Genomic DNA, 17,164 nt, shown 5'->3' on the forward strand with positions numbered 1-17,164 from the left:
ATAATTGCTCACTGTAGGGGGTTTCTGGATTTAAACAGCATTAAACCGTCACTGTAAAGTACTAATGAACCATAAAGAAACGAGTGAAATATTTTTTTTCCACGACATTTCGCCACAGTTCAGTCCAAGGCCATTACAGGATTTAATGTGTCCAAACCCAGATTGCAATGGCCTGAGGATCTGTCTGACAGCAAGAGCTTTGAAAGAACTGTAATGCTTTAACAGGTCTGGTAAGAGGTGTAGTTAAAAGATTACAAATCTAAATCATATCCTTTGGTTCTCGCACTATTTGACTCTGCGGTGCTCACTAGATTGTGGCAGCATGCCATAGTCACACCGGTTTATGTTTTGGAACATAGCGTAGGGGGCACTTCAGGCATCGTAACTGCAATTATGTATCATTTTCATTTCTCTTTCCACAACTTTGTTTTTCTCTTTTGCAAAAATAAATAATGAATATAAAGAAAGACAATGTTCCTAAATTGTTCCCTTTTAATCTCTAAGGAAGGGCTGCGACCTGAGCAGGAAAAAACAATACAGCACCACCTTTAACCCCTTAAGGACCAAACATCTGGAATAAAAGGGAATCATGACATGTCACACATGTCATGTGTCCTTAAGGGGTTAAAAATTCATTAGCTGCTTTATTAAAATGTAGGGAAAGGCTTGAGCATATGCAATGCACCCAAAATCAACATCTCACTCACTTTATAAGAAACACCTTTAAAAACAACAGCACACACAATAAAGTAATTTCAATGCTGTACTCTGTTCCTTGTTATTTTACTTTTTTTTTTTTTTTATCTTTTTTTTTTTTTTAGAGAATTGCAAAATGTACAGCTCACATCTGCATTTGGGTATGTATCAAGAATAAAATGTTTAAAAACTGTCCCGGCCTACAGTAAACACAAAATTCACAACTGACTGGCAGTTTATGGGACAGCGTGAAGCCTTTAATACGGGCAGTGTGGGGACAATGCACTAAACACCAAGATGTTGTGAACTTAAAACAGAAAGGAACACTATAGTTCTAAAATACCCATTTAGGTAGCCGGCCCCCTTGATTTTACTCACCTTTTTCCAGTGCCAAGTGGGTATCTTTGTGACTGGCACCACCCCTTTTTGACTGAGATAATCAAACTTGATGATCTCAGCCAATCAAATGCTTTCCCATAGGAAAGCACTGGGAAACTACTGCGCATGAAAGGCAAAATACTGTGCCAATCAGCATCTCCTCATAGAGATGCATTGAATCAATGCATCTCTATAAGGAGCATTCAGCGTTTCCATGCAGATTGTTGAGACGCTGAACGTCAGTGCTGCACAAATGGCCGAGAATTGATCAGTGTGACTGCAGTGCCATAATCTATACAACAAAACTGCTTATTATAATTGCCTCGTAGTGGTGAGCAACAGACAAGCCCCTCAACTCTAGTTCTCTTTTCCTGGAAAATCCAGCTTGCTATTGAATATACATAGAATGATGTTAATTGATATCTGCTATCTTATACGATATGCTTTCATTTCAATGGGGCCTATGAAACCCCCACCCCTTTGCATGTCATTTTATGTGCTAGTTTTTTGCACTTACCTTTGCCGTGGTTTTCTTTTTGTACAATGGAATTTGTAAAACTCAATGAACACGGTATGTGATTAACCCCTTAAGGACCAAACTTCTGGAATAAAAGGGAATCATGACATGTCACACATGTCATGTGTCCTTAAGGGGTTAAAAAAAACAAAAAAAAACTGCTTCATTAAGCTAAATTGTTTTGGTGCCTATAGTTTTCTTTTTTACTTAACCACTTCAAATTTGATGGCATTTTAGGGCAGTTTATAGGCTCTAGAGTGCAATACCTTCTTACATATACACCATATATAAGGGACATATTGAATACACTCTGATCACCCAATTAAACCTTTATCGTTTTGGAAGCACACAATGTTAATACATACATCATTTACCTCCTCTGTAACCTCAAGGGAAAACGAACGCACATGAAAAAGGTTCATGTGGGTGGATGTCAATTTAGAGAATAAAGATATATAATAAAGGTCCAGAATAAGATAAATATAGAAATATAATAATGTGCAAATTACAGAAGCCTAATATTCTACAGATACAGTGTGTTTGTTTCAGAACTATACTGTACAAATCTTCTATGGTATGCATGTTAGCAGAAAGTACCCCGCTTTTTACCTGCGGCTTTCTTAGTTACCCGAATTGAACTGTAAATCATTCTGAATGAAACAATAGAAAGTGTCTACAGTCATCTCTTAATGTGGTTTTCTGTAATAATCATTCCATAAGCCAAAAAGACCCCTTGTGTTCTTCCAATAATAAGATATCTCTTGCAAATTAGCAGTCACCTGCCAGGAATAATAGAGCTGTCGGTTTTCCCATTACAAGCACTCAGTATGAAAGAATGATATTAAATAAAAGCAATGATCTGACCCACGTCCCCCTGCTGTGACACAGTACCTCTGAGGCACACCTCTTGGTCGGGTTCTAAATCCAGTGCAGCACGAGAAATGATGGAAGAAAGACAGAGGTTAAACAGAGTTATTGTTATACATAGAGGCAGAGAAAAAAGGCTTGAACAGAAGAATATAAAGCGTGCAGGCTGTATAATGTTAGGAAATAAGAATTGACATACCGTATAAATAGGAATTAATCCTCCTGCCAGTCATTCAACACGGCAAGGCTTTTAGTGCACTCTGAAGCCGTCTTAATAAAACTGTAAGACAGTGGCTACTTTCCACTACGCGGTCACCTTGTGATTTTATTCACCTATTACCAGTACAACAAGCCCGAAAGCAGTGATGGTGCAAAAACAGCACTGGATTCTGTGTTTATCATAGTTTACATTTTGGCAAATGCATAAGTTATTGATTATCCCCAGATTTACTAACTGGATCACATTATCAGCACAGAAAATTATTAAAATCCAGTATATGGACTACATTCACATGACACTCGGCCAAGCTGCTAGCATAACATCATAGGAAACACAGTTGGTCAATAAAAGAAATGCAAGATGTTAACAATCATTGTTGAGCTGCAAATTTTGTGATATGAGTGGGTGGAAAGGTAGGACAGGATACAACAGAATTGTACCTACTGGTTTATTAGATTGCAGTACTAATGAGATTAATCTAACATTTTTACAGATATGACTTTTGACGCACTCTGTAGAATAAACATAAGACATAGAACAGGGTTGCAAGATATTCTTTCTAGTTTCCTAGGATATATTATTGGGGCTTATTTACTTAACAGTCAAGACTAGCACGTTCAAAATCCAATTGCAATATTTAGGCTAAATTAGCGGATTTAAAAAAAAAAAAATATAGAACCCAGACATGGTCACAATTTGGCTATTTTAGCATAAATGTCACAATTCCGTTTCCATTTCACTGTTTTGCGAATAAACCCCATATGTCCGAACAATTGAAAAAGTAAACCGTTAAAATTCTGCATTAAAATGCAACTGACTCACAGTACTTAGGAAAAAGATGTTCCACATAAAATCATAAGATATATTATGATACGTGTGTTCTATGAATGCCAAGATATTGCTCTGTGCTGAACCATCATTGTAATGTATCTAAAAATATAATTCTGAATTATAGCACACAGAGTAGCAGTTTTGATGTGCCAGCGTAATGAATCCTGCCATAAAATGCACTTTAGGACACGTCACAAATATATAAATACAGTGTTTAGCTACCACTGACCACCCACTGTAATTGCCTGTTAGCTTAGAATTTCCCATCCATGTAAAGCTAGAACTCTGTGGTTAGAACAAGATCTATTTATTTTGGCTTCTCACACTGTGCGTCACCCCTCATTCTTCTAGTCTCACTCTTTTGTGTCTTTGCCTTTGATTTCCTCCTCTGATTCATCTACAAGGCATGCCTTCCTTTCTCTATTAGCATTATTCATTAAAGTGGGAATTGTTGGAAAAATTAGACCAAATTTTACATTTCAGACACGCAGAGCAAGTTAAAGACGAGAAGAGGAGTACTGGATGGACCGGAGGTGGTTGTTATATGAAGAATAACACCACGTAACTTTGAAGATGTCGGGACCGGAACGTGGGAGAGGCATCTATATCTTGCTATTTTACACTGAATACATCACGTATCTTTGTCATTAATTTTATTCAATGTAAATAGGGGTGATTTATGGCAAGTTGATTTTTAAATTACAGGTTCACTTTAATCCTTCATGACAAGATGTGTCATCACAATATATTACGATTTCTCGAAGCTCTCATCAGGAAAATATATTCCAAAGAAAACACAGAAAGATTTGCTTAAATTATGACATGTTGCATCCGGATACATTGAAGGTTATTGCTAGGCTAGCTGATTTGCCCTCTTGTTAGGTTATTGCTAGGCTAGCTGATTTGCTCCCCCCCCCATTTGGTGTCCAAATACAGACACTATAAAATGCAGACACATGCAGCGTGTATGACAGCATTTAGGGGTTTATTACCAACACGGAGTTGTGCTGACTTTGCAAAGGTTTATTTTGCGTTATAGTACGTTACTTGCTGCTTTAGTAAATAGATAATTATATTATTACGTATACATTTAAATAATGACTGTCACTGCCAACACGGTCACATTGCAGTTTTTGTGTGTGTTTGTTTGCTTTTAATTAATACAACTTAAGTGGCAAAAAATAAAGAAAAAAAGCAGAGAAGAGCAAACTGCAGACATCATGGAGAGAGGTATGGATTGATGGTATAATCATTAAAGGGACACTCCAGACCCCTAAAGCATTCCAGCATGCTGAATTGCTTTGGGGGTTAAATGAAATTCTTCTCTTTTCTATTTTAGTTTCAATTTCAAAAGAAAAATTGTCACTTTTAAAAGGCTCCTAATTTGTACCTTCTGAACACAGCCAGGAAAGCCCCCTGCCTCACATTAAGTGGTTGCTTTATTTTTATAAGTATATATATATATAATAATCCAGTATATAAGTATATATATATATATATATATATAATAATCCAAGTTCCTTGAACACTGACTGTAGCTTTAAGATCCGGGTGCTTGAAATCCAGGGCAGGTTTAAATATCAAAAATGTACAGCATGACCAGCACTCACGGTTTTGTAGAGTAGATAAAAAGTATAGACTTTATTTAAACCTAATAAAAAAATTGGCAGCTCGACGTTTCAGTCCTCTTCTAGAACTTTCAACAGGAACACTAGCCATATAGACAAACAAACAGAATATATAGGGGATACAATCATAAAATAATTGGCTTACCCCAGGTGTACACACTCTCTCCGGTCCCGCCGGCGTTCTGTGATGCCCCGTGCGCATGCGTGTGCGTGCTCCGCCCATTGATAACGTGACCACGTGAACTTATATGCAAGATTATACTACCTACCTCATTACTTATGCACCTTTAGTTTCACAGTATAATATAGATTATATATTAGATATTTAGTGATATTCTTTTTGCACTCTGTTTGCACTTTACTGACACTGGCACTTTTAATAACAACTTGGTAACATTTCACTTATATTTGATATGCTAATCCTTTAGAGATTTGGATCCAATAAGTATATTTGCTATATATCACGTTATATGGCTCAATAATAACTAATATTTCACTCTGTAGCACGCTGCATGATATACACAATTCTTATTCTCCTTTAGCACTATGCTTCGTATTGGTTGCCATGGTGACGTTACTTGCGTCCTATTGTCACGACAACCGGTATCACGTGGTCACATTATCAATGGGCGGAGCACGCACACGCATCACAGAATGCCGGCGGGACCGGAGAGAGTGTGTACACCTGGGGTAAGCCAATTATTTTATGATTGTATCCCCTATATATTTTGTTTGTTTGTCTATATCGCTAGTGTTACTGATGAAAGTCCTAGAAGAGGACTGAAACGTCAAGCAGCCAATTTTTATGTTTAAATAAAGTCTATACTTTTTATCTACTCTACAAAACCGTGAGTGCTGGTCATGCTGTACATTATATATATATATATAAAACTCTACAAAACCGTGAGTGCCAGATTCCATATATACTTATATATATATATATATTTAAAGCAATGCAGTTCTTGGCTGCTACCTATAGATGGAGCTCCAGCATTTCTATGCATCATCAACTTTAGATAGAGTAGTGTTCCATTCACTGCAAGGTGCCTCTTTACACTGTATCACGCATTCAGAAAATATCAAAGTGAAACAAGACTTATTTTTTCATATATATTATATTATATCCCTCATTTGGATCAACCAGTCACTGAGCAGTGTTACGGCTCTGAACAGTTCAGGATTTTTCTTATGATCCTACTTTTTAAATACCCAAACATAGGGAAGAAGTGCTTGAGAGGAAATTGGATAAGTTTCGTAGAGATACAGTTGACTATTTAGAGGATAAGGTGTATTTTTGGAGACAGCAACGTGAGCCACGTAATTTCCAGAGGAGGAATAGGAATACTAACGATACTAGTCTATCCGACCCTGAGGGTACATCGGGCGATTCAGAATCTAGTACCCACGTTCGTTTTTTAGGAAGAGCTCAAGAACGAGACGCGGTAGGAGGAGGAGGAGAAAAAGTAAACAGGAAAGTAGCAGCGTCTGTAACAACCGAGCCCAGGAAGAGATATCCAGGGAGGACGAGACAGCAGACAAGACGCTGGTAATCAATATCTCAAGTAAAATATTGACGTCATCACAAGTAAGTGTCTTAGAAAAAGGGTTTGGGTTTGTACCTACTTACTTTGGTAATAAATTATATACCGATATTGAGATGGAGCGTTTTTTTCGGGACGGTTCGTCTAAAGGGATATTTTCATTTACAGGAGTACCAGATGGACCAAGATCGGCTAAATATGACCGAGCGAAGTGCAGGCCCAAGAGTAGATTTCTCCCTCCCCTGACTAATGCCAGCATTGAGACTTTTGTCAGATCTTGCCAGATGGATATAGACAAAATCCAATGGAAAGGGAAGCATAAATCCAACTTGAATAGGAGTGAGATGTTGACGCTTCGTGAACTGAAAGAGGATAACTCTCTATCGATTAGGCCAGCTGACAAGGGAGGTGCCCTGGTGGTTATGGATACCCAGAAGTATACAGCAGAAATGGACCGGCAACTGTTGAACATGCACCATTATAGGATTCTTGATGGTGATCCAGCAGGTGAGCTATGTGCCATAATAGATGGAATCACTAAGAAGGCCTTGGAGGATGGGTTGATTGAGAAGAGAGATTTCAATTTTCTTAATGTGGATAACCCTAGGACCCCTTTCATTTACTTGTTGCCCAAGATCCACAAGGACTTGTGGAATCCACCTGGGCGCCCCATTGTCTCTGGGTGTGGGTTGATTTTGCAGCCCTTATCTAAATTTGTGGATATACATTTGCAACCGTTAGTGAATGGGATGCGCTCTTTTGTGCAGGACACTACTGATTTTATTCGCAAGCTTGAAATGATGGGGGATATACCCGATGGTGCCTTGATGTGCACCATGGATGTTAACAGCTTATATACCTCCATACCACATGAGGAAGGTATCGAGGCGGTATTTGGTGCAATGCAGGGTATGGATATGAGCGAGGCATACAGGGGCTTACTTGTTGACCTGTTGTCATTAGTGCTGTATAAGAACTACTTTGTTTTTGAGGCTAAATATTACCTCCAGATACAGGGGACAGCGATGGGGTCCAATGTAGCACCAACATATGCCAATTTATTTATGGCAGCTTTTGAGGATGCTTTTGTATACCGAGACCAGGACTTTACGCGTTACGTGAGATTGTGGCTCAGGTATATAGATGATATTTTCTTTTTTTGGACAGGTAGCGTGGATGATTTAATGGATTTCAAAGAGAGACTTGATGGTTGTTTGGATACCATCTCCTTTACGTTGGAATATGATCTCCATGTGATGCACTTTTTGGATGTGAATTTACAGGTAAGAGATGGTCGTTTATCATTTGATCTTTATCAGAAGCCCACGGATCGGGTTTCGTACCTACATGCGGATTCATTCCACCCGGTTCCATTTATGAAGAACCTACCATATGGCCAGTTTGTCAGGGCACGTAGGATAGTGTCTGATGAAGTTAAATATGACATCAGGGCTGAACAATTGGTAAAAGCATTCTCTGCTAGAGGATACGAGACGGATGTGGTAACGGAATGCAGAGAGAGGGCGAAACTACTCTCTAGGAATACCCTCTTGCAGAAAAGAACTAGGGTTGCCAATAAAGGTATTCCATGTGTGATGACATACTCGACTCATTTTGGCAAGGTGAAACATATCATTAATAAGCATTGGAAGATTTTGCAATCTGATCCTAAACTTCTTCCCTGTTTTAATGAGAGACCTTTGTTTTCATTTAAGCGGCATAAGAGCCTAAGGGACCATTTGATGAAGAACGTTAATCTACAAGGGAAGATGGATAAAGCTGACACCTGGCTCTCTGCGATACCGGGTATGTACCGCTGTGGACACTGTATTAACTGCAATGGGGTGATTACGGGAGACCATTTTTCACATCCAAGGATGGGTAGGAGATACCCGATTCGGGAATTCTGTAATTGCCAGTCACAATTTGTGGTATATATGCTCAAGTGCCCGTGTGGATTGGCATATGTGGGTGAAACCACGCGCACGTTCACCACAAGGATTAGGGAACACAAGAGTGGAATACGGACGAATAAGATGCAATATCCGGTGGCCAGACACTTTGCTGAGAAAGGGCATACAGTTTCTCAACTGCGGTATATGATTTTGGAGGTAATTAAACCCAGTACAGGAGGTATTTCGCAAGTGGTCAGGCTTAAACAACGAGAGGTATATTGGATTTATGAGCTGCAGACCTTATATCCTAAGGGTCTGAATGAGGATAAGGATCTATCACCATTTCTATAATCTTGATGAGGTTTTTCTCTGCCTGTATTTTGTCTGTATCTTTATATTTTGATTTAAATTTTTTATAGATTGATACTGCAGTAACCAGTTGGACCATGATGTTTGTGATATTAGAGTATCGAAGAACACTTAATCAATTGGAATGCATCGTCGTCTACGTCGGATGTTCTTGAGCTATGATTATGATTCATCATATATATATATACAATTTTGTATTTAATGATTATGTATGTATTGATCATTATTTAGGATCAGGTGTGTACTTATATGGATAATATGGAATAATGATACCCACGACTATGAGAGCTTTTTTGCCATGACTAGTGTTTTTCTGTGGGGTATGTGTTATCTACCCATGTGAATCCTATGTGGTTGACATGGGCTTATAGGATGTACAGATTGATGAAGTTGATGCAACAATGATTATCTTAATGTAGTATAAATTGATAAAGGATTCTCTAATGATGGTCACCATACTCATAGAAAGATATATTTATGATGTAATTTCTAAATATGTGGTTATATCTTCAAATTGATGATGAATAGCCTCTTCGATATGTGGTTCAAAATGGATTATATTGCTTTATATACAATATGGAAGATTTTTTCATCCCTATATGACTGTGTAAATGATTATAGTCATATATTCAATGGATAATAATTGTATTGTTATTAAAATTGCAGGGGATCTGCTAAGTATTATTATTGCCTATCTGGCATCTGCAGTGATCTAATTATCACACATTGGTTGTTTGTGGAATTATAAATTAAAAAGACTTTTTTTGCACATCACTTTCTGGTGTTTTTTCTTTGGTGTTTTGTCTTATAAGACAGGTGGGAGTTATTTTTAGTATAGGCTCACAGACCTTTTTTTATTTATAAGGTGGATTCTAGATTATTTATATATTTGTTTTCTCTTTTACTAGACTCCTCTCTTTTTGTGTATGTGTATATGCAATATATGGTTTAAGTAGTGGTATGTGGAGTACAGATATGTATGGAGTATGAGTTATGTGGACTATTTACATTTATTGCTTCAATCTGCATGATAGTTGTCGTCCACGAGAGTGGGCGGTCCTCTAGAGTGATGAGGTATTGCAGTTTGTTGGCTTGGTATTGCGCATGCGCAAATAGATGTTACTTTGCGCATGCACGGCAGTTTGCCGTTATGCGCATGCGCGAATGGGAGGTTACTGCACGCATGCACAGTGCTTATTAAAGGGTTGCACATGCGCGAATGGGAGGCTACTGCACGCATGCGCAGTACTCATTAAAGGGTGCATGCGCAGATTATCGCATGGCGGCAACTATGATGACTGTCGAGTATATACAAGTGTGGGCGGTCTTGTAGAGTGATGAGGTACTGTAGCTTGTCTGCTTAGTATTGCGCATGCGCAAATAGGAAGTTACTATGTACATGCGCGGCAGTTTGCCGTTATGCGCATGCGCGGACGGGAGGTTACTGCATGCATGCGCAGTGCTCATTAAACAGCGCATGCACAGATCATCGTCGCGTGTGGCGGCAATTAGGATGACTGTGGAGCATATCCACTTTTTGCCAACAAGCAAGATGGCGGTTTTGGTCGCTTGATAAAGTGTGAGTACACTTATTGCCTTATTTGAATATTGACACCTGCTATTACTGTTTAGGTCCCATGTTTCTCTTTACTCCCTATATGTTTCCAGTACATTTAAATAGTTTTATTTGATATTGCTATGCTATTACCAGGATATTGTGCCAGCACTTGAGGTGGTGATGTCACTTCCTGTGCTGGTAACAATCTTATGCTGATGGCCATCAGCTGTAAGAGGGCTTTATAAGCAGACACATTTGAACATGGATACAGGTACCCTTGATAAAGGCAGCCAGTTGCCGAAACGTTGGGGGGGGTTTGGTGACTCGTGTTTCTGTCTGAGGCTTGTAAGGATTTTTGTGGTAATTTATTACTATTATTTTATTGTATCTGCCTTTACTTCTGTTACTTTGTTTATATTTATTTTTTCTTATATGTTTACATTCTGGTACTTTTTTGTACATAATAAAATTTAAATATTTTTTTGAGATTGTTATGGTGTGCATTCTATATCCTATATACCTACTTTTAAATTACCATCAGACTATCTTATTTTAAAGATACAGCATACTCATCTAATAAAAAAAAGTTTTATCTGTCACGTTATGCTCTATTTTTTTATTTTTAGTTTCTTGGGGGAGGGGTGTTCTTCACACTATAAAATACACTGTAGTGACATTTCATGCATTCATAAAGCAATCAAGCAACTCTAAATGTCGATTTTAAATGCTCACAGATGAAAAAACATGTTAAACATTTGCAGTTTCCTCTGTTCCTCCACAGTTCCTTGGTTCTCTCAATGTCATGAGGAGAGAGAGAGAGAGAGAGCAAGCCGCAGTGCTTGGAAGAGAATAGGCCTTTAATGGTTCTATGGAGAATATGTGGGTGGACTCAATGCAGAAATTCACACATGGAATGATTCATACAAGACTGAGGGGGCTGCAGGATTTAAATCCCCTCGTATAGCTGCAGAACTACCATTAAAGTCTAAAAGGGTCAAAAGTGGGTTTTAAACCGTAACAAAATGACAAAAAAACTAAAACATTTTATTATTTAAAATGGTTCACAAATTTAAAGCAACAGTTTTATTAGCAGCAGTAATCACAGAATAACAGGAGAGCAAATCAGCTAGCCTAGCAATAACCTAACAAGAGTAAATCAGCTAGCCTAGCAATAACCTAACAGAGCAAATCAGCTAGCCTAGCAATAACCTAACAAGCGAGCAAATCAGCTAGCCTAGCAATAACCTAACAAGAGGGCAAATCAGCTAGCCTAGCAATAACCTAACAAGAGGGCAAATCGGCTAGCCTAGCAATAACCTAACAAGAGGGCAAATCAGCTAGCCTAGCAATAACCTAACAAGAGAGCAAATCAGCTAGCCTAGCAATAACCTAACAAGAGAGCAAATCAGCTAGCCTAGCAATAACCTAACCGAGCAAATCAGCTAGCCTAGCAATAACCTAACAGAGCAAATCAGCTAGCCTAGCAATAACCTAACAGAGCAAATCAGCTAGCCTAGCAATAACCTAACAGAGCAAATCAGCTAGCCTAGCAATAACCTAACAAGAGAGCAAATCAGCTAGCCTAGCAATAACCTAAGAGAGCAAATCAGCTAGCCTAGCAATAACCTAACAAGAGAGCAAATCAGCTAGCCTAGCAATAACCTAACAAGAGAGCAAATCAGCTAGCCTAGCAATAACCTAACCGAGCTAATCAGCTAGCCTAGCAATAACCTAACAAGAGAGTAACTCAGCTAGCCTAGCAATAACCTAACAGAGCAAATCAGCTAGCCTAGCAATAACCTAACAAGAGAGCAAATCAGCTAGCCTAGCCATAACCTAACAAGCAAGCAAACGAGCTAGCCTAGCCATAACCTAACAAGATTAAATCAGCTAGCCTAGCAATAACCTAACAAGAGTAAATCAGCTAGCCTAGCAATAACCTAACAAGAGAGTAAATCAGCTAGCCTAGCAATAACCTAACAAGAGAGTAAATCATCTAGCCTAGCAATAACCTAACAAGAGAGCAAATCAGCTAGCCTAGCAATAACCTAACAGAGCAAATCAGCTAGCCTAGCAATAACCTAACAAGAGTAAATCAGCTAGCCTAGCAATAACCTAACAAGAGAGTAAATCATCTAGCCTAGCAATAACCTAACAAGAGAGCAAATCAGCTAGCCTAGCAATAACCTAACAGAGCAAATCAGCTAGCCTAGCAATAACCTAACAAGAGTAAATCATCTAGCCTAGCAATAACCTAACAAGAGAGCAAATCAGCTAGCCTAGCAATAACCTAACAGAGCAAATCAGCTAGCCTAGCAATAACCTAACAAGAGTAAATCAGCTAGCCTAGCAATAACCTAACAAGCGAGCAAATCAGCTAGCCTAGCAATAACCTAACAAATCAGCTAGCCTAGCAATAACCTAACCAACTTATTACCTCTTTTGGATTCCACTACCACCTGTACGCTGATGACACCCAGCTATATCTCTCCTCCCCGGACCTCTCCCCTGCTGTCCTGCAACGTGTCACTGCTTGCCTTCTTCCATCTCTGACTGGATGTCCTCCCGCTTTCTGAAACTCAATCTCTCAAAAACTGAGCTCCTTGTCTTTCCTCCTCCTAATACTGATCCTCCTCTTTCGCTCTCCCTTCAAGTTTGTGGTACCAACATCAGTCCATCCTTGCAAGCGCGATGTCTTGGCGTCATACTTGACTCTGGTCTCACCTTTGAGCCTCACATCCAGCATGTTGCCAAATCCTGTAGATTCCATCTTAAAAACATAGCCCGCATCCGCCCCTTTCTTGCACCAGATACTACCAAGGAGCTTGTCCATGCTCTAGTAATTTCCCGCATGGATTACTGTAACCCTCTCCTGATTGGTCTTCCCAAAAGCCGTACTGCACCCCTACAGTCCGTAATGAATGCTGCTGCTAGACTGATTTTCCTCTCTAGTCGTTTCTCTCACACCTCACCCCTCTGCCAGTCCTTACATTGGCTTCCTGTATGCTATAGGAGTCAATTCAAGGTACTAACTCACACCTATAAAGCACTGAACAACTCTAGCCCCTCTTATATCTCCTCACAGATCCATAGGTATGTCCCTTCTCGGTCTCTCCGCTCTGCCCGTGACCACCTCCTGTCCGTTGTCCGCACTCGTACGGCCAACTCGCGCTTGCAGGACTTCTCGCGGGCGGCTCCCTTCCTATGGAATAGCCTGCCTACCGCCATCAGACTCTCCCCTAGTCTTGCATCTTTTAAGAAGTGCCTTAAAACCCATCTCTTTAGGAAAGCTTATGGCCTCCAAGACTAACCAATACCTCACATACCTGTCTCTTGCCCTCTCCTAAAGGGCAGTCCACCTTATTTGATTGCAAATTCCTGTCCTAATGTGTTTTACACCCCACCTCCTATAGAATGTAAGCTCGATCGAGCAGGGTCCTGTTCAACCTATTGTTTCCTGTAAGTTTATTTGTAATTGTCCTATTTATAGTTAAATCCCCCCTCTCCTAATATTGTAAAGCGCTACGGAATCTGTTGGCGCTATATAAATTGCAATAATAATAATAATAATAATAAAAGAGGGCAAATCAGCTAGCCTAGCAATAACCTAACAAGAGAGTAAATCAGCTAGCCTAGCAATAACCTAACAAGAGTAAATCAGCTAGCCTAGCAATGACCTAACAGAGCAAAGCAGCTAGCCTAGCAATAACCTAACAAAGCAAATCAGCTAGCCTAGCAATAACCTAACAGAGCAAATCAGCTAGCCTAGCAATACCCTAACAGGAGGGGAAATCAGCTAGCCTAGCAATAACCTAACAAGAGAGTAAATCAGCTAGCCTAGCAATAACCTAACAAGAGGGCAAATCAGCTAACCTAGCAATAACCTAACAAGAGGGCAAATCAGCTAGCCTAGCAATAACCTAACAAGAGGGCAAATCAGCTAGCCTAGCAATAACCTAACAAGCGAGCAAATCAGCTAGCCTAGCAATAACCTAACAAAAGAGCAAATCAGCTAGCCTAGCAATAACCTAACAGAGCAAATCAGCTAGCCTAGCAATACCCTAACAGGAGGGCAAATCAGCTAGCCTAGCATTGCTAGGCTAGCAATACCCAAACAGACTGGCTGAAGAGAGCCAACGACAGCCGGTGAAAAGCTTTCTGTAAAACAAACACTGAGACATTGTTATAGTGTAATTATAGTGTAATATAGAGACATTGTTATAGTGTAATACTCATTGGTTTTGCACACCTTGCACAATTCTTCAAGTGTTTTTTGTTTTTTTATTACATTACACCAAGAAGAAATAAAGAAAGAAATCTGTTCATATTTTGATCAGATACCTGTTGAATGCTGCAAAATAAGATGCCTGTCAATTTCTTTGCACAAGAAACATGTCTGACAGTCTGATTCTGAGAAACAAATGTATTTTGCCCTATCCGTTGGTGTGTGCTTTTTTTAATTCTCTGTAATAAATGTAAGGTTTTTTTTACAGAGTTAATTTCAGTTCCACAATTGCTTCTTTGCAATTCCCTTGCCTATCTCACTGGCATATTGATCTCACTCTATAAGAGGATCGGTAATCTCAGCGATTTGCTAGACCTGTGACAGCTAATCTTTGTCAATCCAGCTGCTGTGAATTGTATTTCCCATATTACTCAGAAGTTCCTTGGCTGACTGTTTATGAGGGCAACTGACATCCACAAAGCAGACATGACAAGGAACGGTTTCTCTTACATCCATCCACTACTCCTCTCTGTTTTGAATAATCAGTTGTCCTATCAGCTCAGCTCCGTCAGGTCAGTGCTAGTGACAGCTCAGTTACACACAGCCTACCATTACACCTCTAACATTATTTTACTATTGTGTTCCTTCTCCAGCACTTATAATTCAGGTGAGGGAGTATAATTACTGATTCACGGAACATTCACAAACATTTAACACGTTAAAATAACTTAAATCCAGCCTTGTGATACAATTCAGCATTGTATCACTGAGCTGAAGCTTCTAAAACAGTGGTGATAATCTAGAGGTCAGAAATGATGACATCGTGATGCAGAAATGTCAGTTTTCATATGTTAATAAATCAGCAAAATCACATCTAGCTCATAAAGCACTGGAGATAGTGATAGTTTCTTTATATACGTATAATACTTTTTAGTCTTTGGCTAGGAGTTCACTGCTTATCTAGCTCAGTTTATCACTTGACGTTATGTTTCCAACCACAACTGTGTACAACTTGCCATGTGGGGTTACGAAGAGCCCAATGGAAACAGGATGCAGCCATGTGACCGATTTCCTGGACACAAACGACACCAGAAGTGAGTCCGATATTTAAATACATCACTAACCACTACCTGCATCTAATAATACTATTCGATTAGGATTTAAATCCCGAGCTTCTCCAATCTACTGCACAATTTTGTCTATGTAAAGCCTTTATTCAATCTTTAAGAACACTGCATGGTATTAAAAATGCAATACACGCTTAAGGGAAATATGATATTAGACAGGTCTGCTGCACAGATTACACGCTACACCAAGGGTAGGCAACATTCGGCACTCCCGATGCTTATTGACTACATCTCCCATAGTGCTCTTATCTATTGCTGGCAAAGCATCAAGGAAGTTGTAATCACCAACATTTGCAGTGCCGAAGGTTGCCTAACTGTGCGCTACACCATGGTCTAGCTCTTATACTGGTCCATGTTCATTACAGCAGACAGGTACAAAGATTACCTATAAAGATATCTACTAGAGGAAGCAAAGGAGAAAGAATTTACGCACCTGTCAGCCATTTGAGGAATGATGTAATGCCCATTCTTATGGTCTGTAAATAAAGCAAAGTGAGTCAGTGAACGTATGATTAGCAATTATTTTATTTTTTTTAAAAATCATATTACAAGCTCTTAAAGCGACCCAGTTACCTTAAGTTATGATTACATAAATTAGTTTAAAAATATACTGCAAGAATTTGCATCATGATGTGTGACTTTTTTTCTCTAATATTTTGAAAACCAATATTTCCAGAAGATTAAAAGTCCTAATCATTGTACATCTGGTACGTGAAGATCTGACAGGTAGCCGTCTTTGAAATTCGTCGACATTTTAAAATAAATAAATAAATGGAGGAGAGAAAAGGCTTCTCACAGAATTGATGCAAGTAGCCAATAAAAATGTGAAAAGACTGAATGGTGCTAACTAGCTGCCTATATATTACTATGCAGAGAAACGAAAATACTACTTTCACTTATTTGGGGATTACGAATGCCTGGTGTACACAAGTTATCTAAGTCACGCAGCTTGTCTAGTAAACTTTTTTTTTATAGAGATTTAAGTAGCTATTTTATTATTTAAAAACATTTTTTTTTTTTTAATTACAGGTCATCATACTGGGTGTATTAATCATAATGTACTCTAGAACTTATATAGGCTCATTTAAAACTATTTAGTGTATATCACTGCACCACCGGATATGTAACAATATTACATTTATATATGCTTGAACTAAAAAATAGTAATTTTACTTACCGTAAATTCCTTTTTTCTTAGTATAGTGGCAGTACTTACAAGTGGGATGTTCCTTAGGATTCTGGACAAGAAGCTCCCCCTTCTTTAGAATTTAAATGCTGTGCTCCGCCTGCTGCCTCCATATAAGCTGTAACT

At 38.9% G+C, this 17,164-nt stretch overlaps 1 protein-coding gene across 4 annotated transcripts in view; it reads right to left on the bottom strand.

The window, feature by feature from the left end:
• The window catches only part of GIT1 (GIT ArfGAP 1), a 164,080-nt gene that overhangs the window by 50,308 nt on the left and 96,608 nt on the right, over window positions 1-17,164 (bottom strand). For 3 of the 4 annotated variants that reach the window (XM_063450008.1, XM_063450007.1, XM_063450005.1), the window contains exons 8-9: window positions 16,286-16,328; window positions 2,483-2,509 (exon numbers count right to left, since the gene is read on the bottom strand). In XM_063450008.1, coding sequence (XP_063306078.1) covers window positions 2,483-2,509; window positions 16,286-16,328 — 70 coding nt within the window. The remainder of the gene's footprint in view (window positions 1-2,482; window positions 2,510-16,285; window positions 16,329-17,164) is intronic. The other variant, XM_063450006.1, reaches the window with a different exon arrangement.

The sequence above is a fragment of the Pelobates fuscus genome, chromosome 1 (assembly GCF_036172605.1).
Source record: "Pelobates fuscus isolate aPelFus1 chromosome 1, aPelFus1.pri, whole genome shotgun sequence".
In the NCBI taxonomy this organism is placed as follows: Eukaryota; Metazoa; Chordata; class Amphibia; order Anura; family Pelobatidae; genus Pelobates; species Pelobates fuscus.